Source organism: Eurosta solidaginis, chromosome 1 (assembly GCF_040869045.1).
Source record: "Eurosta solidaginis isolate ZX-2024a chromosome 1, ASM4086904v1, whole genome shotgun sequence".
NCBI classification, from domain to species: domain Eukaryota; kingdom Metazoa; phylum Arthropoda; class Insecta; order Diptera; family Tephritidae; genus Eurosta; species Eurosta solidaginis.
Genome location: NC_090319.1, coordinates 113,050,749 through 113,074,301, shown reverse-complemented (window position 1 = coordinate 113,074,301; position 23,553 = coordinate 113,050,749). Strand labels below are relative to the sequence as shown.

Below are 23,553 nucleotides of genomic sequence, written 5' to 3'. Positions count from 1 at the left end.
AACTGGCGCACCACGCTAACACCACACCACGATGGCTACTGTGGATGTACACCGAATGTAAAACTTCATGCATATATAACTTACAAAATTAGAAAAAAAATATTCAATTTAAAAGGTCTCCGTTCTATTCAATTAATTATATTTGATCTCATAACTATTCATTTTTTGTTTTATTTTAAAAACACTAACGCTTTATTATTCATTTCATATGCATGCATAACTGAATATAAAAAAAAAAATAGTTTGGAAAGACACATTCAATAATTATACATATGTTTGCCGAAATCGTTAAAATATATTTTGCTGTGTATACTTCTTTTTTATGGGAAATTGCAATAAAGCGCAAACCATATATACATTAGGGCGGGTCGATTTAAAAATCGCTCATTGCCCTTTGGGTCGAACTTTTGGGTAGGGGCAATTTCAATTCAACCTGCTGTGTCTTGTGGTGGCTTAAAAAACAACACAAGCAATTTTACGATCTGCAATTGTGTCACAGTGATACCTTCATTTTTTAAAACGGTTGAATAAAAAACCCACACAACTATGTTTACGACATGCAAATGCATCACAGTGATGCCTTGGATTTATAAAGGGGTTGTAAAAACGCTAACTTCTAATAATTTTTTTAAATTTATTTTCTATTACTAAGTTAAATTCATTTTTTCATTTACATATGTTCTGACTAAATAAATTTGCCCCTACGACCCAAAGGGGGGACATCAGAATTTGTTTTACAGGTATGGTTCCTTCGGCAAAGTTTCTTATTTTGATCCCTAGAATATGATTTTCGCAGAGAAATGGGTGAATTTTTTGCCTCCCCACAAATCGACCCGGCCTAATATACATGTATGTATCTCCATTCTCGAAACATACTTAGTGAATTTGTGTGTGTATGCGTTGGTACCAAGCCCTGCAAAAAAATTCGATTAGTCTAGGATGAGTCCGGAATGAGTGGCAAAGGAGTATGGTACTATTGCCAGTGATCTCTTTGTATGAGTTGAAGTGATCAGTTTTGTTTGAGGATGGCCTATCGAGATGTATTTGCTTTTGCTCTTTTAGACTACTACGGGTACGCGTTCTCGTTGTATCGCTACGGGTACTGTCGGCCAGATCATCTTCGCACCTCTAAGGACACTGTCGGGCAAGTCTTCTTTGTTTGCCTATTGGTACTGTCGGACAAGTCCTTTTAATATCCGTATGGGAGTCCTTACTGATTTTATCACTTTTCTAAACTCAAATACAATATTTAAAATTGTTTTCATATATGTATTGTAGAAAAATAAAACAAATACTACGATAATGGAACATATGGTCCTAGTTTTTTAGGTTCGGCATAGGGATCCGCATTATTCTTAATATAACTCGATTCAATTATTTTAATCCTTTTAATGTACTAAGTCGTTGCCGTTTCTCTTATTTTTTGTTAAAATTGGCTACATAAATTTCAAACTGGCAATCCCAACTGTATCTACAAGGGACTAAAGTGGATCAATATTACCCCAATGTTGAGAAAAGGGATCAATAGCAGACCACTCTCTTTAGGGATTAATCGCACGATTTTTTGCAGGGCGGTTAAGCGTTACACGCCAGAGTCTGTAGGAAGTATTTGAAAGAAGAAAAAAGAAAAATTATGCATTCCCAATAGTGAATAAAAACAGAAATCATTTTTTGTTTTAAATGTATATTTGTGTTGGTTTTATTAATAATGCATTCTCATGCAAGAAGAAAACAAATAAATATTTGTATGTATTAACTTAATTAAAAGAACGTCTTTTAGCATAATTTAAAAAAATTTATATAATTGATTAAATCAAATAGAACCATTTACTTCCAAAACTTTTTTGACTTTTTTTTAATTTGTAACATTAAAATCTTGGAACACTCATACATATATAAAAGCCTTTATAACATAAGTGTTTAACAACAAATAATAAAGAGCATGGCTTTTGCATATCTAAGATATACATAAAATTTACAATTAAATTATTTTATAATTTCCATCGTATCCTTAATTTCACTGGTGATATGCTATAAAGAAATTCCAGGCAAAATTTTACACATTAAGGAGCCTTCAAACCGCACTTAAATTGCTAAAACTTACTTAATTAATATTAAATTGTAAAATATGATTTTAAGTTTTGTTTGCTTTTGCAAAAATATATTCCTTTTATGTTTTGCAAACACGTAAATGGAAATACAATTTGTCTGTTTTTGTTCTTCTTGAATAAAGAACTATAATTAAATAATCTATAACAGAAATTTAGTATGTTAAGTTAGAAAAAATACTAACGCTAAAGTAATACTAATTTTTTTATTAATGAAGTAACAAATAAATTATGAGATAAAATTAGCTAGACAATGAGGCGTTTTATAAATGTTTTACTTTGTTATATAAAATAATATTTCTTAAATTTTAAATTTTTGTTTTTCATTTTGTTACTTTGAAGTTTAAAATAAAAATTAATTTACTACAAATGAGATCACAGTATTAGAGATATAAGTTAATTTAAGTTTTTTTTGTGTTATATCTTCTGGACGTTCACTCTTCCGCCATTTCTTCTTTCATTTGTTAGACTTCACAGTTCCGTTATAAGCAGGTTAGTTTTTAGTTTTTTTTATTTTGTTTTAATATTGTGTTTTGTTTTAGAATTTTGCTGTAAGTTTTGCTGAAGAAATTAGTGGAATTTCCCTACACCTATACGTTCGACTTTGTCCGTTATTTTATTTCAGCAGTTAATTTAGATATTTGTTTAGTATTTTGTTTTTATATTGTAAATTTAAACTATGTAAATAATAGCTCCAGCACGACTTTCTTTTGCTATAGGCTTAATTATGGTTGATGTCTTGTATTTTGCAGTTTTTTTGTTTTTAATTTTGTCTATACTTCTTATTGAAGAGCAAAAATTGATAGCAACAGTTTCAGTTTGTTAAACTTTTTAAATTAACAATATAACAACCTATGAAAGCAATTATAATTTTTGGAAATTTTTTTTGTGCATTCAGCTATTTTTTAATGTTTTAAATATTTATTAATTCCTATTTTATTTGTATATTTGTATAATTTAACATATCTAAGTTTTTGTTTAAACATATTAATTTAATTTTAATTTTATGCCAAAACATCATAGTATTTTATAATCATTCACTTTCCAAGAATATATTATATGTTCTTTTGGTTTTGGCAAAGGTGTTAAATGCAAAACTAAATATTGCCATTGAGGGTTATGGGCAATTGACAATCGTTCAATTGGAAATTCTCTCTATCAATTATTATTTTTTTTTTTAAATAAACGTGTAGGGGATTTTAGCTTCTAGTGGCAATATTCTCGTTACTTTAAGTTTCGATAACAATACGATCATTGTCGTAAAAATGTTACAGAATATCCCCACATAACTCAAAAAATGCTTGTGTGTATCTTGAAAACTTTTATAACTTCCTAAGTTCTGACTTCGTGTTCCGATCAAGCTAAACATTTTTAATGAAACGTATTGGTATTTAGGCTTTTTTGTTCTTTATGACTTTTCCAAATGTAATTTTAATTCACATTAGCAATAGTAAAATAACTTACGAGCATTGTGTAGTAATATTGAAAAAAATGAAAATCCATCGTAAGCTTCAGTCATTAAATCCCTAACCAACAGATTTTATGCCACTTCTAAAAAGCCATTGTCGCATGTAGTGAATCAATATGAAAATAAAATGTTAATGGCTTCTCTTGTAAAATTTAACATTTTATGGTTAGGGTGAATTAAGCTAACGATATGTAAAAATTATAAAATAATGTAAAATCGTTAGCTACTTTACATATTTTAAGAACACTCCCTAATTTCAAAACAAATTGTCAACTGGCCGAGAATACTTTAATGTTTAGCAATCTTACCTCTATACAGGACTAGCTTTGCCATTAAAACTTTTTTGTTTTATTAATATTCTTACTATGTAAAAAATAAAATTACCATATCGTTGTTGCCGCCATTTGAATCACGGGTGTTGAGTCTTCGAAATATAGCTACTGGTATACTGCTAGAAGACTCATTGTTATTGCCATTCCAAATCTGAGATATCGCATTAACCCTATTGTCAACGCATTTCGTATTCATTGGTGGTGTTGTATTTGTTGCCACTTCAGCTGTACCGCCGAATTTAGATACCGATTCGAGCTGTAGCTCGGAAACAAGTTCCGGTTCGGTAACATATTCTTCAAAAACGTAGTTTTCATTGCGTACGGCTGTTTGACCTTCAGTCTGCTCACTTTCTCCTTCTGTAGTTTCAACAGCTTCTTCTAATGTATCTATGGGAAAGGGAAAGGCAGTTGTTATTAGATCTCTGCCGCGTAGTGAAAGCTCCGATGTGGGCATCACATCCAGCGGTGTATTGAGTGAGAAAGGCGATGAGAGCTCAGCATCCCAGTCTTGTACCAATATAGGTGGTGACATTATTGACAAAGGGGTAAGTTGTGAGAATGAATTATTCGATAATGAATTACTATCGGCCTACAAACTAGTAGCATTGCTTGTAGTAATAGGTAGGTCGTCGGAATGAAGCAAGTGATGGGATCCATGATGATGATGATGATGCTGCTGTTGTTGCGCTGCTGCTGCAGCAGCTTGTTGCTGTTGTTGACTAAGTTTGGACTCTTTCTTAATACGCTGTTTAAGATGCACCTTCGCATGTCTTTTCTTTTCGTCAGATCTTGCAAATTTGCGCCCACAAATGTCACACGAGAAAGGCTTTTCACCCGTGTGCGTGCGAATATGCGTTGTAAGATGATCTGACCGGCTAAAGGAACGCATACAAATGCGGCACTGGAACGGCTTTTGACCTGTGTGTATTCGTATATGGCGGGTGAGCTCATCAGAACGCGAAAAACGGCGATCGCAATTCTCTACAGGGCAGGCGTAGGGGCGCTCATGTACAGGTGTTTTGCTCGGCCTATTTGGATATTTTCGTGGCTTTACCGGTACTAATTTTAGAGGCATGGTACTTTGTTGGTATACCTGGGAGAGTATTTCGTGACCTTTGCTTGTTGATGGACTGTATTCCGCTAACTGAACGACGGAATACCCAGTTTGGCTTCCTTGACCGGCTGATGGCTGCATATGGTGCAATGGTGTTGGATCTTGGTAGACTTCTTGTTTTGGAATGATACTGCCAACTACAGCTGCTGCCGTAGACGATGAAGACGATGGACCTGGGACGACCAGCGACTGCTCCGCTCCACCATATTCAGCAGGTGAATCTAACCACTGATACTTTGCCGTGGCGACGGACATTTGTTGCCGATATTGTTGCAATTCGTGATTGGCCTGCGCCTGTTGCATGTCAGCTAGGCTTGTAAAACTGCTGGTGCTGCTATAACTTGGTGGTGGCTGTTTTAATATAATTGGTGAGCAATCCATATTGAGACCGAGTAGCTCAACATGCTGAGTAGCCACACGACCATCGTCATACGCGGTATGCATGTGATGCGAAGGTGAAGGTGTCGATGATGGTTGAGCAACTACTGCTTGTTGGGCAGCATAATGCGCTTGAGCGGTACTTTGTAGCCCTGGACCAAGTATGCTAAACATAGGCGGCTGAAAAAGGGTTTTATCGGGGCTGGGTAGTCCCCAGCTGTTGCCAAGGCCAGCGGATGGCGGTGAAATTTGACCAGGTAGCGCGCTTATTTGTGGCGATCCAATTTGTTGCTGCTGGTGCTGTTGTTGCTGTTGTTGTTGTGTAGCTGTACCAGCAGCGGTTGCGTTATTGATGCCGCTCATTGCTGTATTACCTGTAGTGGTGAAAATGCCACGATATGATATTTTGCCGCTATTGCTATTGCTAGTTGCATGCGTCTGTTGTTGTTGTTGCGGATGCTGTTGTTCGTGATGGTGTTGCGCATGCTGTTGTTGTTGTTGTTGGTGGTGGCCGTGTTGTTGTTGATGTAAACTATGTGGTGAATGGTGGTAGTGTGAATGCTGCTGATGATGTTGTATATGATGATTATTCTGTTGCAAGTGTTGCTGTTGCTGCTGTTGTTGGTGTAAGACATGGTGGGATATTTGGTTTTGCTGCTGCAAATTGTGTTGTTGCTGCTGATGCTGATAGTGGTTGGGTGAGTGCTGACCCGTGTGCTGTTGGTGATGTTGCTGTTGTTGGTGCTGATGATGATGTAATGACTGATGGTGTGTATTGCTTAGTGTATTTGTATTTGTGGTATTGTTACGTAATGTTGTGCTTGCGGCTGTTGTTGTTGGTGTTGTCTGAATCTGATTCTGACTTAGATGTGTAGGATACATTGTACAACTATTATTACTTGTTTCTTCCTTTACAATTTCCAATATTGGTGGCGTGCTACGTTCCTCCTTCAATGCACTACACAGAACCGGGCTGGCCGTGGGCTGCGGTTCTAGGGACAAATCTTGGGATTCAATGGAACCTAAAAAGAAATTACAAGGAAATAGGAAACTATAAGTAAATAGTTGATGCTGATGAGCGATATTCAATTCAATGACAAAATGAAACTTCGAAATTAGATTCAAACAGTAAATCGAATTTCAAAAACTTAAAGTTTTTAGATGTATAGCCTCCGATACTAAAATTAAAACTAAAGCAGCATAGCTCGAAAACTGCCACTTACAATGTGTGATAATAAAGTACATATCGAAAAACGTTACAAATTTTGATCGGCAGGGTAACAGAAGCTTGATAAACCTTTTCATGACATAGCTGATATTAAAATTGATCATATTTCGAATGAAATTTTTGGGTGTAGTACCAAAGATCCCTTTCCTCTCCAATATATGACTTTATAAGTTAATTACAACAAAACAGTATTCGCTCATTCAATGCTACACTAAGTGAGCTTTACTCATTAAATATAAATAACTAGGTTAAAAAGTACTTCTAATACACACTACAGTAAATCTTTTTTAAATAAAGTAACGATAACATTTTTATGAAAGGAGCTTCGACTAGAGCTTCAGGAATCTTTTTTTTTACTGACTATGGAGGTCAAAAAACGCGTTTACACAGTGGCGTAACAATAGGGTGGCAGGGCTTGCAAAATTCCACGGGCCCCGACCCAAGAGGGCCCCGGGCCAAGAGGCCGCGAGTTCAATACATATACATTAATATCGAGTATATAGATCAATAGGAAGCTTGCTAAAATCTTTATGAGTGTCATACTCGATTTACTAAAACTTCTACTGACTAGCGGGGAAAGACTTTACTAAAAATAAAAATTGCATTGGCGCATTTGGGGAGGCAGTCCATTTTTTTCGTTTTCAGAACATTGCGTTTCAGTTGATTGTTGTTTTTATCCAAGGTCTTTGCACTTTACATTTGGTCTACATTATTGTCTAAGGGTTGCAGCAAATACGGGATAAGTCACACAATACTCTATTTGCGCATTACAGGTTAAATGACTTGTACCAACAGAGCTGAGGTCTCAGCTAAATGCATTTAAATTAACTAATAAAGGCTGCGATTATTTCAGAACCACCTACGACTAAACTAGTTAAGAATGAGTTCAAAAGGTCTGCATTTGGTAGGACATAACACCGTTTAAACGGTCAGTTGAAATCACTGCGAGGGGACATAATTAGATCAAGTACTGTCTCTTAATGCGGTAGTGTAGCGCTAGTCCGGAACTAGTGCGATTTGCTGCAGGGAAGCAATATAACTTCATCTATACCACACCAAGAAAAAGGTGTCAACTTACAACCTCAACCCAGCCGCCCGCTATCAATTAGTTTTTCTCAATCTCAAACTCTACATCAACAACAAAATCGTTAAATCATTACTGGCAAAATTATTTCCTCGAATACCGCCCAGTAGCTACTGTTGCAATTTAATCGGCGAACTTGACTGCTCGAACTGACAAAAACCAAAATGCCACAAACTGGACTTCCTCACTGACGGCCGGGCAGACAGATGGACAATCCTCGATTCACAAGAAATCAACACGGGAGGTCGGTTGGTGGCATCAGCTTCTTGGATTTCAACACACATATGTATATAGTATGAGGCGACAAAGCAATCGAATTGTGGCAACTAAAATAAGTCAGGCAGCAGCAACAATGCTGATTGCAGCAACAAAAAAGTGTAAATGAAGCTCATCTTTGATGTGGAAAAAAGACTAATTACATTTCGAACAACAGCCCTTAGACATCCGTTTTAATATTTGTTTGTGAGTAGATATGCACATTAAACCGTATTCTTAAATGAAAGTCAAGTGCGCGAGAAATTTGTCGAAATTTTTTTTACCAATGGTTTCATTTAGCTATGGTTTTATTTATATGAATTTTGATCCTTAAAAAGACTTCTTCAACGAGAAAATGTTGGTTTCATTCATTGATTTTCAGTATAAACATAATTTCTTTGTAAGAAAAAAGAGAAAATTTTAAAAAGATTTTGTGGGGTTTCCTGATCATAATTTCGTTGTAATCTTCCGTCAGAGCTTCGACCTTAGGAGTGGTATTCTAGAATTTGTATACGCCGCCATGGCAAATGATATATTTCTCCTTTTCTAATTTACTTAAAACGAAATTCAATTAATAAGAAATAAATAATCATATAAATTGTTATTAATGAATTGAAAACCATCGAGCTCCTAACGTATATTTTAAAACATGTATGTATATTTTAAAACATGTCGCTGCATTTTTTAATACATTCTAATGAACATAAATATATATATATATATATGTATATATATGTATGTATATCATTCGTTTCGGAATTTCATTTTCGTCTTACTGCATTGTATTCGGCGATAATATTCTTCAATGTGAATTGATTGAGTTGCAATGCGCTCTCAATGCAATATGAGGTGCGGTGTATAAAAAAGTGTTACTACTGAGTGGAAAGACGTGAACACTTGTTTGAAAGATTGCTAGTGATACCACATCAATGTATACAATAGATATGTATGCATTTTTTTGCATTGTTTAATGAAGCAGTTAAAGAATCAGCTGTTTCTTCCGCGAATGAGCAAATATTTCAGAGAATGACATTTTATCGTACTTTCATTTCGTCTTTTACTTTTAATTTTGTTATCTTTGTTATGTTAAAGATTTAATGCACTTCAATTCATTTTTGCTCCTGCATAAATGGAACTTTGTTAGATGTCATAATAATATTTCAAGAACTAAAAATTTATTGGGGCAGGATTTTTATTCATTTATTTGATTTTTGACTCAAAACCGATTAGAAAATTTTTGTGAAAACTAAAACATTTTCTACAATATATCGCTAGTTTATTCTGAACCATGAGCCGTATATTACTTCTACACGACTCCTCCCATTTGCAGTTCATTCGCCAAATTCCATGAAAAGTTTAGAGCGTGAATCTTCTTATTCCGAACTACGCTAAAATTATTTTAAAAATTTTATTAGAAGACTGTCGTAATTTGAAGGAAAGTGCAGTACAAAAACATAAGCAAACAAAGGATAAGTTACATTGAAGGGGCTGGCCGATGGCCACCCTGGCCAGTGATATAAGACCCCTTGTAACACAACGAAAAGACACCATTACCTTTCCTCTTCGAACCACGCAGATTTTTCAGAACGGCCTCTCATTAAAAGCGCTGCCTTGCGAAATTTGCAGATGAGATGAACCACCGTTTCATCCACTTCATGCCCTTAACAACTTCTGCCAACGACCATAAGGTGCTCCTAACCTTTCCGCATGCCTACTTAGCTAGTGCTCGAATTTATCCGAACTCAGCGTGTAAACGTAAAACCACGAACTCACTCAATCTATGGGAGGCTCACACGGACCGGCCAGCTCAACCTAGGATGTGAATGTAACGGAGTATTTTATGAAACCGTTTTGACAAGGTTTCATTCAATGTCCGACAACCCGCTGTTTGAAGCCATCATTCGTCGGCTTGACGGTGGATGTGCTCTTTTAGCATTAGCTTGCATGTGGCAAGAGACATACCTACGCGTAAAATCTGCCTGGTCGTACCTTGCCTAGCGAGTTCATCTGCAACGAAGTTTCCCTCGATGTCCCTGCGCCACGGAACAGATATGAGGTGTACACGGTTCTGTTGGGCCATATTAATGCCTCCGATCTATCCAAAAGATGGCCCAATAGTTCCGTGTACAAATCACATGGGCCCGGGGAATTATCGGTTCCAGAGGGGGGGGGGGGGGGGGGGGGGGGGGGGGTGGGGGAACTGTATTTTGTATTGACTGTAATGAGATATATAATACTAATCTACATAATAGATTCTTATCACAAAACGCGTCTTTTCTAATTTTTAATTTTTCTTGCTTTTTTACGTTATCGCTATATATATTTAAAGAAAATCTTTCCTCACCTAGAAGTGCTGTAACCACGCCTGGCCCGGGGCACAGGGCTTCGACGGAAACTTTATTATAGATGAACTTGCAAGGCAGAATCTTACTGATTATTGCAGAGTAAACAAAGAAACAGAGAAAAAAAATGGAAGCAGAAAAGGAACTTGTAATGAAATAATAATAATAAAATAAGAAAAAAGGAATTAATTGCAAAAGCTTCGCATTAGTGTGAACAGGACACCTCGCAAAACTTCGTTGTGAGTTTATTTTAAGCTTAAATGAGGTGTCTTGTGGACATTATCGGCCAATTCGAGCGAAGTTCATTCAGATGCTTTACCACTCGATCTGCATATTTTACATTGTGACAACATTTGCTGATTAATAACTTCACGCTCTAGGCGAATCCAAACCAGGTGGTGGCAAAGCGAATTCAACGAATTCGCAGTGCAGAAGAATGTCAAGTCAAGATAAAATTTTCATTGATTTCGATTAACAGACATATTGTCGTACACGGCGTTGTATGTAAAATAATCAAGAAAAAGCAATCACCTGTTGGAATAACAACACCTGGTACTGAATTCGCCTTGTTCACGTTACTTCTGTGGTCTAAATTATGCTTTTGTTTCTCCGAACGACGAAAGTTTCAGAAAAAAAAAAAATACATTCTGAATATTTGATCAGACCCACCTATCGACACGTATTTATCGTTCCAAGTCCAAATGAGACGTCCATTTAGATCGTACGCTCCCAAAATTCCCTTGTTTTAGAAATTTGGAATGGTTGCAATTTATCTTCGAGCTCAGCAGCCTTCAAATTCGGATTAAGCTCATCGAGAAATATATAGCTAAGCAAAGCTCTTTTTCAACAGCTCCTACATGACAGATTCCAGTAGTCACGGCAAAAAATTAGCAGCTTAATTGCTTAGCGTAAAATATATATTCCTCTCGTATTCATATCACTTTGTTATGCATTTCAATTGTTTATCTAAAAATTTGTCAACTATAAAATCTATAGCGAACTGTGAACTGTAAGCGCCTATAATTCAAACTTCACTTCCGGCTTGCAGAGATAAAAAATCTCATTTTGAAATAAATTTCCATCGGCAGACACTAATTATAACATAAATCTACTAATTTCAAACAATCGCATATATGTATATACATGCATGTATAAATGTATATATGTATGCAAATTGTATGTATTATATTACATTGTCTTAGCACTGCAAATAAATTACTATAAATTGCCAAAATTTTATGGTTTATTTTCAGCTAATAAATACATGCAAGTTGTACTTTGTTTATCCTTTAGTCGTTGAGTTCATTACGTCCACTCATGTTAACATAATATTCTTTCATTATACTTAATATATTCTAAAGCTTGTTGGAGAATATACATAAACACACATTTTTTTGCTTTTCTGGCAGTTTTTGACATGAAAAATGCGTTTAGCGCTGCCAAGTTTAGCGATTAAAAGCGACTTCATCATTGTCACAAAAGAAAAAACAAAAATGTGCCTTTATTTTAAGCAAAATATTTGCAATTCTTGTGTCCGTTTTAGTATATATACATAGAATTGTGTAAGTGTGCATGTGCATGTGAATGTAATGAAGCAAGAAAATATGGAAATTGGGGGCCAGCTAAATGTATTATATTGTGAAAAGAAGCTAATAAAACACTCAGTAATATAAGTTATACAGTGCTGGAAATAAAAACAAGATCGGAATCGCATATGCGACTATATTTCTTCTTCAAAACGTATTAACAAGTTTAATTAATTACGCCAAACTTGAAATTTTATTTGTAAATATACATTTTCGTGTTTTATTATTCATTTTCTTTACAAAATTGCTTTTGAGATGAATTCTGCGTGCATTAGTTTAAGCCTGCAATCATTTCTTGGGCATTTCTTAAGCGAGAGAGATGCAAATTTCCAAATAAAATCACTTAAATTTCGGCTTGCCGGGAGAAAATAAATGTATTTCTTAAGCGTTTTCTTGTCCTCTAGTCATACTTTCATTAAAATGTTAGTATTTACTCAATTTTTTGGGCTGGAAATAATTGTCAAAATATTTAAAATTTTTTGTGGAAAGATTTCGTTGAAAATAAAATAAAAATTGTGCGCTGAACAGGATGAAATTTTCATTGTTATAAATATAAAAATAGTTAAAATAAAATAAGAGTGTGATTTGGGGTAGTATTAAATTTAGCTAGAATTAAAATATACTAGCCGGACCCATGCGCATCTTGCGCAACAAATATAAAAGTCTCATATCAAATATCAACAATCAGCTCTCCTATCAATCATCTATCATTAAAAACGTACATGCGCTTGCGCTGCCAGCTGGCGAATGTTAGCAACTGCCGGTAATGCAGTGTTAGTTCTAGTCAAATATTCACAATAGTGCCATAGTACAAATAGATTTCTTTGTGTGCTCACAGACGTTTATTTTTAACAAATCCTAATAATAAAAAACACGTGTCACTATGTTTGAGGCCAATGGACTCCTAAACTACTGAACCGATTTTAAATATGTTCTGCACCCCGTGTGTAGTTTGGTCTAACTTGAAATATAGGATAGGCTATATATCAGTTTATAGTCGCAATATTATTTTATTGCAATTTTTTTTATTTGTTTATACGTAATAATAAAATGTTATGTATACGCACCGCCACTCACATTTTCAGGTGTGCGGATATACTTCCGTGTAATTTGTTTGGTGTTTAATTAAACAACGTGCTTATCAATAAAAAATATAGCGAATGATATCAAGTATACCACATCACCAGGCCCGCCGAGAGGGTGGGGGGGGGGGGGGAGGGTGGAGGTTTCTGAGGGGGTCCACGATTTAGAGCTACTATGACATTTTTTTTTTAAGTCAGGGGAGTCTTTAGTTGTTCCATGTGCAATTTTTAAGCCGAATTTCAAAAGCAACGAAAATCTGCCTTTCGTTCTAATATTATAGTGAAGTGTGAAAAATGAAAATCTATATATATAAAAAGAAAGGCTAAAATGTGTGTTAGTTGGTCGCCGGTGTTTGAAGAGATGTGTCGGTCGATTTTGTTCAAACTTTCACACAAGTTATGTAAATATCACGCGGTGGTTACTACATAGGTTTGGTTGCGATCGACGTACAGGGTCTCGAGATATAGGCCGAAACGTGGACCCGAGTACCCGTAGAATGTGTTTATAGAATATGGATAACAAATGAAAGCTGTTGGTGAGTGCTTTAGTAGAGGGTAATTTTCATACCCCTGGGTGACTAGGGTCTTGGGATATAGGCCAAACGTGAGCCAGTGAATGCCTAGACAGTGTTTATACAATATGGATGTCAAATGAAAGCTGTTGATGAGTGCTTTAGTACATAGTAATATATTTTCCAGAGACGGACTGGGACTGGGATTAGGACTAGGACTGGGACTGACACTCGGAGTGGGACTGGTACTGAGGCTCGGAGTGGGACTCGGACTGGGACTGGAATAAAATACATACAACCCTATGGGACCGGCAATAAGGCATGCAGAAGAATGAGAATAAATTGAGAGAAGAGAAAAGAGAGAAGGAGATTGAGAAAGAGATTGAATGAGACGAAGATGGAGATAGATGAAGCGAAAAATACAGAGGGAGGAGTGAATAAAAGGATTAGGAAAAAGTGAAGAGGGGGGGTGGGCAGAGCCAGACGGAAAAAGCTTATTAAAATGTATGCATATAGGACAAATTTAGAGCAGGACAACGTCTGCCGGGTCTTCTAGTTATTTTAATAAAATAAGCTAAACAAAAGCACTAAGACCAATAATGCCCAAAGCTCGCTAATAGCACGAATCTCCATCTTTACAACCAAAACTTTATTTATGGTTTTGGATTCCAAACAAGACCGAAAAAGGGACCTGCACATAAAACGGCAATTAGAAATAATATATAAGATATTTGTTACTAAACGATACAATGAGCTCTCTGAGTTTATATATTTTAGTTTCAAATTCCTATGTAGGTATTTGAATGAAGTCTGCATTTAATAATTATATTTCTATCGCAATTGTATCAACTTCCATCTTAGTACAAACACGTACTTATTTTCAGGAGAAAAAGGATTTTTATCAATCGTATTATTTTTTTTATTCTCTACAGTTTTTCCAAAAACAATATACATACATATCATAACCAAACTGCGTGGGATGCAAAAGCTTTCATTGTTGTTATTGTTGTTTCATTGGCTATTGCTGTTGATTTTCGAAATTAAATGTTGTGTAAAATTTATGATGACAGCAACTTTTTATGCGTTTGTAGCTAATAAAACTTTTCTTTTATTTCTTTCGTTTTAAATAAAAAATAAATATATACATATCTAAATATGTATGTGTGTTCATATGTGTGCATACTTTTGTGACGAAAATTGTTTTTATTTTTACAAGATTGTGAAAATCAGAATTTATTTTTTAATCTTAACTAGGCGCGGTAATAAGATGAAACGAAAAAATAAAAAATCTGGATATGAAAACATATTTTAATAAAAAAAAAAGATTGCGTCCCACATACCTATGCCCTATGCAATCAAATTACAATTCCTTTATTTTTAAACGCAATTAAAATTCGTCTGCAAATCGTTGAGGAATGATCATTGATATATACACAACTTTCGTAGTAACTTCATTCTCACTTGTTAACGATGAAAATCTTATGAAATTTGTATTTCCTTTCTCAAATTATTGCATCAATTAAATTCTATCTGTTGTTTTTATTTCCTTGAAGTTTTTTTTATTGTATTTGCCTTTTGTTCGCAACCTTTTACATCGAAGCTAAAAAAAATTTATGAAATTAAACAAAGTAAGACGAATTCTGGGATAGGGGGACATTGTGATATATGCATGTACTTTCATTTAATCGTGCTTCTAGCTTGTATCCAATCCTTAATTCAATTAGAAATATGTTGCCTTTTTGAGTATCATTATTCGCACGAGATCTGCTGAAAAAACTTGTGCGGCTGATAATGTCAGAGTTATACCAACTGGCCTCAGAGCGTGTGTACAAAACATTGACACTGAGCGGAAATGTTTAATATCATATACGGCACAATTAATTAGTACCGTTACATCCATAATATGGCTGATAAGCAGATGCAGTTGAGGATAGTTTGTACTAATGAAGTACATTATATACATGTGGACGTTCTATACACTAAGTATGACGTTTTTCTTTTAGTTTTTTCAAAGTTCACTAGAAATAGTTTTATATACCTTTCATAAAGATGAAATGGTATATAAAGTTGTAGAAGTTGAAGAAGAAGAAAAGCAATAGAGCCACCAATAAGTATACACAAATGATCAGAATAACGAGCTGAGTTGATCTGGCCATGTAAGTCTGTCTACTATATTGTCTGTCACTAAATTTTTGAGATATCTTATTGAAACTTGGTATGCGGATGTATTCTGGTTGTCAATTAATTATCTGTCTGAATCGATTTAGCATATATAATTATAACCGACTGTTCAGATAAAGGTGGCTTAGCCATTTCTTCCCCATTTTAACAGCTGTAAGCTTGAAATTTCGCCAGATGCATACAATGTTTTTTGAAAAATCGTTAAGATCGGCCATATAAGTAATGTATATGCCATGCAACTAATTGTTTAGATAAGAGAATTTTCATACATTGTTCCTTATTTTAACAGGTACAAGCTTGAAGTTTCGCCAAATGCATACATTGTTTTTTGAAAAAATAAACATATATTCCATACTACGAATTGCTCAAATATAAGGTTCATAGACATAGCTATCTCATGTAAATAGCAAAAACGGTGAAGGATGATTGAGATTTATTGCATCGCTTGTTTTTGTGCTCTATATACTAAAATCGTTCTCGAGACAGTCGGGCTTGTACCAGATGACTTTAGTACCGGACCGCACTGGATTTATATCCGGCAAAGGCTGACCACATCTGCAACTTCCCACTAAACCTTCGGAGAATATTTTTGTGCTTACTACTAAACGAAGGATAATGCGACAGTTGTTTCGTCAACATATATGTGTGGTTTGTCGTGTTTGTAGCGGAAAGCATCGGGTAAAGGATACTCTCTAGCTGTGCACTTTTGAACAACGTCAACATTTGTTCCCTTTGAAAAATTCAAATATATGCCAAAATAATGTTATCTACTTATGTAAGTTTCAATAATCCATGTGCTGAAAAATGTTATCTACTTTTCATCTGCTGAAAAATGTGTGCACAACTGTGACAGATGTAAAAGCTTTAAAACTAGAAGTTAGCACACGATCTATTCGATAAAGCCAGCATGAATTGTCGTATACAGAGCAAAAAACGTGGCTTCTTTCTCTTGCTTTCAAAAAACCTAAAACACAATACGTGAAAAACTTGACAAGAAAATCAACATTATTTTACATAGAATAGTCAAGAGTCACGAGTGTTGTATATTGGAACGATTTTCCGTCATCCCTTGTCAAATTTGGTTTTGAGACAAACCGGTTTCGGCGTTGTGCCATCATCAGTGTTGATTTTCGTTCTCTTGTCTTTCTAGTGAAGAAAGAACTGAAAATTCGTTGAAGATAAAAATAAATAAATACAAAAAGAAGCAAAAATTAACATATCTATTAATTACATATACATATATAACTATAATAACCCTGCAGTGAAGCCAACTAGTTGAAAATTCCCTAATGACTAGTAAGAAACTAAAACTTAACTGCCTTATAGTTTTTAGACCTTTAGATGACTAAAAGATCATATTGTAACGAATTTTCGGACATTCCGCTTATTTGCAATATACTTACGTTCGTATCGCTAAACTGTGGAATAAAACACTCCAATATTCTGCATTACAAAATGGTCTTTATTAGACTACTTCACTTCGCAATTAATAGCGTGCTTAAATCAAACAGATTGCGGACTACTAAGCTTCTGCTGGTTTTATATTCTCTGCCCAAATGTCTAGACGTTTCTTCTTCTAGAATCCTCTACCTGGTCACGAGCCATACGCGCGGGTATTTGTAGTATGTAACCATTGCGTGTGTATATGTGAGCGAAGTAGTAGCTGATGATGACATGCGTTTGTGAGTATCTCTCTGCTGCTTGTATGTATGTGTGCACCTGATGATTAATTTGTTTACGTACATACAAGTGTGGCAGCTTGCTTTATTGTTGTTGTGGCTTTATTTACTTAGTATCAGTTTAATGAGGTGAGTATCACTTAGTGTTACTAATATTCGTCACACTGCCCTACACCTAAGTCTGATCGTCCCGATCAGATAAATCTCTCGTCTAACCCCTGCTAGCTTCTCCAAATGAACCACCCTTCTATTTCGTGGTTTCCCCATTGTTTGTATGCGGTAGATGACATCACAGATCCTCTTCACAACTCTGCACGGGCCTACCCAACTGCAACAAAATTTGGATGAAACACCCTTCCTCCGTTGGGGGTTGTATATCAGTACCAAATCTCCCTCCAAGAAACCTTCCGAATTATTGTTCTTGTCATACCTGTGTTTCATACTACTACTCATTATCCTGGACCGTTCCTTCACACTCTGTTGTTTGGCCAATGAACTACTTCGTAGAGCTTGCGCTTGACGAATTGGCTTCGCATAATCGGTATCGTTCCGACGTTTCACAATAGTAGTGCCCCTGGCTTGAAACCACCTTTTCATTCTTTCTGGGAAATTCTGTCGTTTGTTTTAGTGCATTCATTAGGGTTTGTCAATGCCAGTGTTTTTCTCGCGGGTACCTTGGGTTTTGATTTGTTTGGCCCATTCATTCCACCAACCTTTTCCCGATTTACTTTCTTCGACTTTTGTGGTCTCTGTTGAATATCCTCCACCAGCACTCGCTTACTGCTGAACCATTTTTCCAAACTGAAGTTAAGTGGTATATCATGGTTCTTATAGCGCATAATCCTTCTCTGCATATCGATCCTGATGTCATGGTCAACTAAGAAGTCCACGCCCAATATGACTTCATCAATAATCTCTGCCAAAACGAATTTGTGTAGAATCGTGACCTTTTCAATTAAGACCTCACACACCACTTCTCCTTGGACTTGGTTATATTCGCCAGTGACCGTACGCAACCTTGCTCCAGGTAATGGCTTTACTCTCCTGTTGACCAAATCAGATCGGATTAGGGAATGAGATGCGCCCATATCTACAGTCCGTACACGTTCTTTGCCATCCACATTTCCTCTGACAGTAAGACTGCTCGAGTTTCTTCCAATTTGTGAAATATATATCACAGCACATTCAATAGCTGGGGCAAGTTTTCGATCTTTACATCTGACTCGCTCTTGCTTATCTCCTCCAGCTTTACGTTTACGACCAGCAATGTTGGAACTACCAGGACCGGTGTTGCAATGACGAGCAATGTGCCCTGGCTTTCCACCTTTAAAGCGTTTGACGGCGCCATCGTTTTTCTCCTGCGTTCCTTCTAATGCTTCCAAAATTATGTCTAGCCAGTCTGGCCTTTCCACTTCCACGCGATGACTTTGTATGTGAGCTTACTCAAAAGTCACGCTGTTTCCTGAGTCAGTGCATGGGATACCGTTTCAGAAAATGTCAGCTTTGGGTTTGCGTATGTCGCTCGCTTCGTTTCCACGTCCCGTACCATTTATAAAACTCTGGATTTTTACCCTCTCGGTGTATTCCACGGGTGCCACCGCATTTGCTAGATGAGCCAATCTTTCAACATCCGACGCAAACTTCTGCAAAGTCTCGTTAGCTTTTTGGTAGCGGTTTTGCAATTCCATTTAGTAGATCTGTTTCCTGTGTTCGCTTCAGTACCGTCGTTCTACAGCAGCTATCAATGCTTCATAACTGTTCCGCTCTCCTTCGGGAATCGTAAGATTTCGGCTGCTGGTTCCTTCAGTGCTACGAATAGAGCTGCAACTTTATCTTCAGCATTCCAGTTGTTCACTGCTGCGATCTTTTCAAACTGTAGCTTAAAGACTTGGAAAGGAACAGAATCATCAAAAGATGGAGTTTTTACCTTCGGATTGCTCGCTGGAACAGCCGGGCGATTTAGTTGTAACTGCTCGATACGTCCTCTCAAAGCATCCACCTAGGCCTCGATTTTTTTCTCAAATTGTAAAATTTTTGTATCCTGGGCCTCCAGCTTCGATGATACCCTTATCTCCTGTGCCTCCAGCTGCGAGGATATTCGGGGCTCCTGTGCCTTCAACTGCTCAGCCAACTGAGATGTCATATATGTCTTCTGTTTTTCAGTTGAGATGCCATATATGTGTTCTGTTCTTCCAGTTGAGTTTCCATCTTGGATGTAATCTGTGTCGACATTTCTGAAATACGCGTTTCTTGTGTTTCAATCTTCGATATTATACGTGTCTCCTGTAATTCCAGTTGGGATGCTATACTTGTCTTCAGTTCTGCCAATTGAGATGACACTGTCGATGTTTGAGCAGATATTGTAGCCAAAATCGTGTTCAAGTCTGTGCTCGTAACTCTCTGCGATGTTCCGTTTTTCTCTTAAATTTTTGTTGTTGTCTCGTCCCCATCAGGATGAAAGATCTCATCGTTCACATTAATTCCTTCCGACTCCATAGCGTTTCGTAGCCGTGCTTGAAGTTCGATCTTATTGCCGGTTGTATTCAATCCACGGTTCTCCAACTCATTTTTCAGTTGCTGGATCCTTAATTCACTTAACTTCGCCATGTCGTTGTTGTCCTATTCGAAGTCTTCAGAATTCATTCAACAATTCCTCTTCTGACACCAATTGTAACGAATTTATGGAAATTCCGCTTACTTGCAATCTTCTGCTTACGTTCTTATCGCTAAACTGTTGAATAAAATACTCCAATATTCTGTATTACAAAATGGTCTTTATTAGACTACTTCACTTCGCAAGTAATAGCGTGCTTAAATCAAACTGATTTCGGACTACTCAGCTTCTGCTGCTTTTATACTCTCCGCCCAAATGTCTAGATGTTTCTTCTTCTAGAATTCTCTAACTGGTCACGAGCCATACGCGCATGTATTTGTAGCGTGTAACCATATGCGTGTGTATATGTGAGCGAAGTAATAGCTGATGATGACATGCGTTTTTGAGTATCTCTCTGTTGCTTGTATGTATGTGTGTACATGATGATTAATTTGTTTACGTACATACATGTGTAGCAGCTTGCTTTATTCTTGTTGTGGCTTTATTTACTTAGTATCAGATTAGTGATGTGAGTATCACTTAGTGGTACTAATATTCGTCACAATATATATTATTTCTAATTGCTGTTTTTATGTACGGGTCCCTTTTTCGCTCTTATTTGGAATCAAAATCTATAAATAAAGTTTTGGTTGTAAAGATGGAGATTCGGGCTATTAGCGAGCTTTGGGCAGTTTTGGGCGTAGTGCTTTTGTTTAGCTATATTTTATTAAAATAATTTGTTAAAAGTAAACGATTGTGAGCACACAAAAAAATATATTTGTCCTATGGCACTATTGTGAATATTTGCACTGCATTACCGGCAGTTGCTACCATACGCTAGATGGCAGCGCAATCTGTAAGTTTTAAATGATTGACATTGAACAGCTGATTTCTGTTGATATTTGATAAGAGACTCTTATATTGGTTGCGCAAGTTGCGCACGGGTCCGGCTCGTTATTTGTTATTTTTAATAGGGACGGGCCTGTTTTCGTCAATGCTACACGCGAAATATTTTCTTAAGATAATTTTGAAAATCTAACGGTATCAATATGGGCTCATCTTGAAATTTTGTAAAATAAGATCTAGGTTTAATTCAGTCCTACACGAATTTTAAGAGATCAGTAAATTATAAGACGATTCTACCAAAATTTCACTTAGCGCCATCAACGATGTAAAAGTTAAACTTAAATCAAAGATTTGTATAATGCAGATATTGAATTATATACGTGTGTAAATATATTTTTTATATGTTGGTAGATTTCTTACCTGTAATTGGTGGTGGCTCAACAATGGTTGAAGGTCCAAAAAATGATGGAATATCGTTGGATGTGGTAACGGGTGTATTCAAATCACCCGTTTGCGTCTCACCACACAACGCGTCCGATGGCAACGACTGCGATTGCTTGACACTGCTTGTGATATCAATACCGTTATTTGTGCCCACGCTGCTGAGACTGGCTATTGCGTGACTTCCCGGACTATGCTGTACAGTATTAAGTAGGCTCAAATGTGTAGCCGAAGCACGACCGTTGCTATTGCTATTAGGAGCAGAACTGCTACCGTTTACACTGACAGCAGCAGCCGTTGATGTCGTTAATGTATCAATCTCACTGGCGCTTGCTACAGTTGCTGCTGTAATACCGTCACTGCTGCTATTGCCGCTACTGTTGGCACCACTGATACGTGCAAAGTTTGTGCGTGAAATGGCAGCGCTAAGTGCTGAATTGGTTGCTGCTGATACTGAAGTAGCGATGTTACTGCTATTTGTGAGATTGCCGCTGCTGCTGTTATTAATGCTGCACGGTATAGAACTTTGATGATTGCTATTCGCAGTGGATAAATTGTAATGAAGTAATGTTTGTGCGGCGCCTAAATGGCCACCACCGAAGGTATGTGATGGGGTGCTGAGGTAAGTGGGCGCTGATGAGGCCGCAGTCGATGGACTAGTCTGTGCTGCGCCTTTAAAGAGACAAGTATCGAAGCTTAGCACATTGAAGTGCGCAGCGGCGGCGGATTCTGTTAGTAGGAATGCGTGATGCGATGGCGCCACGAGGGTTTCAAGCCCTTCCATGATCATGGCCGCTGATGGAGTTCCAGGGGCTACGCCACCTAAAAATAAAAGGAAATCGTGTGAATACAAATATTTTGATGTATACGCAGTAATAATAATACTTTATTTGGCATGCACCTAAAATTCCTAGTTGAATTTCATATGCTAGTTTGAGGAAAAGTACCATCAAGATATATGTACACATGTAGTCAGGGCCGTAGAGAGAAAATCCGGGCCCGGGACTAAACAACTTACGGGCCTCCTATGAAAAATCCACTAATACATTTGATTAATTTGAATTAATGACATCTCATTCATGAATCATTATTGATGGATTACATAAAAAAAAATGTTTGCCACATCAACTAAATGATTTTTGAACTAAGAGCTGCAAATAAAATTAACAGAGAATATTTACTATTTATACTATTTTATTGTAACGTAAAATTTACATTCTCTTTTAACAGACACATATTGTTTCAAATAATCTTTTCTAGTTATTTGGTAACATTTTAGTATAATATAATGATTATTATAAATTTTAATTATTCAATATAGAAGGTTCGGATATCAAAGGGTGGCTTTTCTTGCTTTTTTCGCTGCAAATTTTTTTATAACAATATACAAATTTAACTGTCTTGCCAAAACTGATTCAACACAAAGCGTGGCAAGTCCTGAAACTCGCTCTTGAGATTAACACGATCTATGAAAGATTTTGATTCTTGCAAGGACGCTGAAAGAAAGTTCTGCACTAGCTACAGTGACAGGTATAGTGCAAAAGATACGTAAAGCAATACAAATGTTGGGGAAAATTTTATACAGATTTTGAACATATGTAGATGGCATTTAGCAATTCCAATGGTGACGCACCTTTATCAAAATTTGCTTCGTAAATGTGTCTCAAGTGAATTATTTCACATTCTTAGCTTTGAGAAACGTCCGACTTGTATTTTGCTACAAATCTTGCTACACTCGCCCGAACCGCAGTTTCATTCATGTCTTCAAATTGCCACAAAAAGGAAAACGTCTCGTTCAAATTTCTCATAGCTGCAAATCGTTCAGTAATGCCAGTGATTACCGAATCGACAATCACCAAGAACGTATTGTTTTTAAAATCAGACTCTGGATCATCCGTAATCATCTCATTTCCATTATCTTCAAAACGTCTTTTGGGGTTTCTCCTTCGAATGTCCGGAAACTTTGGCGAGATGTTCAGTTAGATAGCAACTGTTTTGAATTCGTTTAAAATTGTTTTCCATTGGTTCCTGATCAACTTCAAATCAGCTAATAAGGCATCTAGATGTCGTTGTGCCCCCATAAATTCAGAAAACAAAAATTCAGAAACAAAATTTTTCAGAAAACATTAGTCAGAACCCTTTTTTCAGAAAGAGAAAATTCAGAGGTCAAAACTCAGAAGCCAAACCTCAGAAGTCAAATTGCAGAAGTCAAATTTCAGAAGTGAAAATTCAGAAGTCAAATTTCAGAAGGTAAAAATTCAGAAAGTAAAAAAATAAATAAATAAATGTAAGGCGCGATAACCTCCGAAGAGATTTTAGGCCAA

At 36.4% G+C, this 23,553-nt stretch overlaps 1 protein-coding gene across 3 annotated transcripts in view; it reads right to left on the bottom strand.

The window, feature by feature from the left end:
• Positions 1-4,497: 4,497 nt before the first annotated feature.
• sr (stripe) overlaps positions 4,498-23,553 on the bottom strand; it is a 485,002-nt gene continuing 465,946 nt past the window's right edge. For 2 of the 3 annotated variants that reach the window (XM_067759700.1, XM_067759701.1), the window contains exons 4-5: positions 21,209-22,051; positions 4,498-6,422 (exon numbers count right to left, since the gene is read on the bottom strand). In XM_067759700.1, coding sequence (XP_067615801.1) covers positions 4,498-6,422; positions 21,209-22,051 — 2,768 coding nt within the window. The remainder of the gene's footprint in view (positions 6,423-21,208; positions 22,052-23,553) is intronic. The other variant, XM_067759702.1, reaches the window with a different exon arrangement.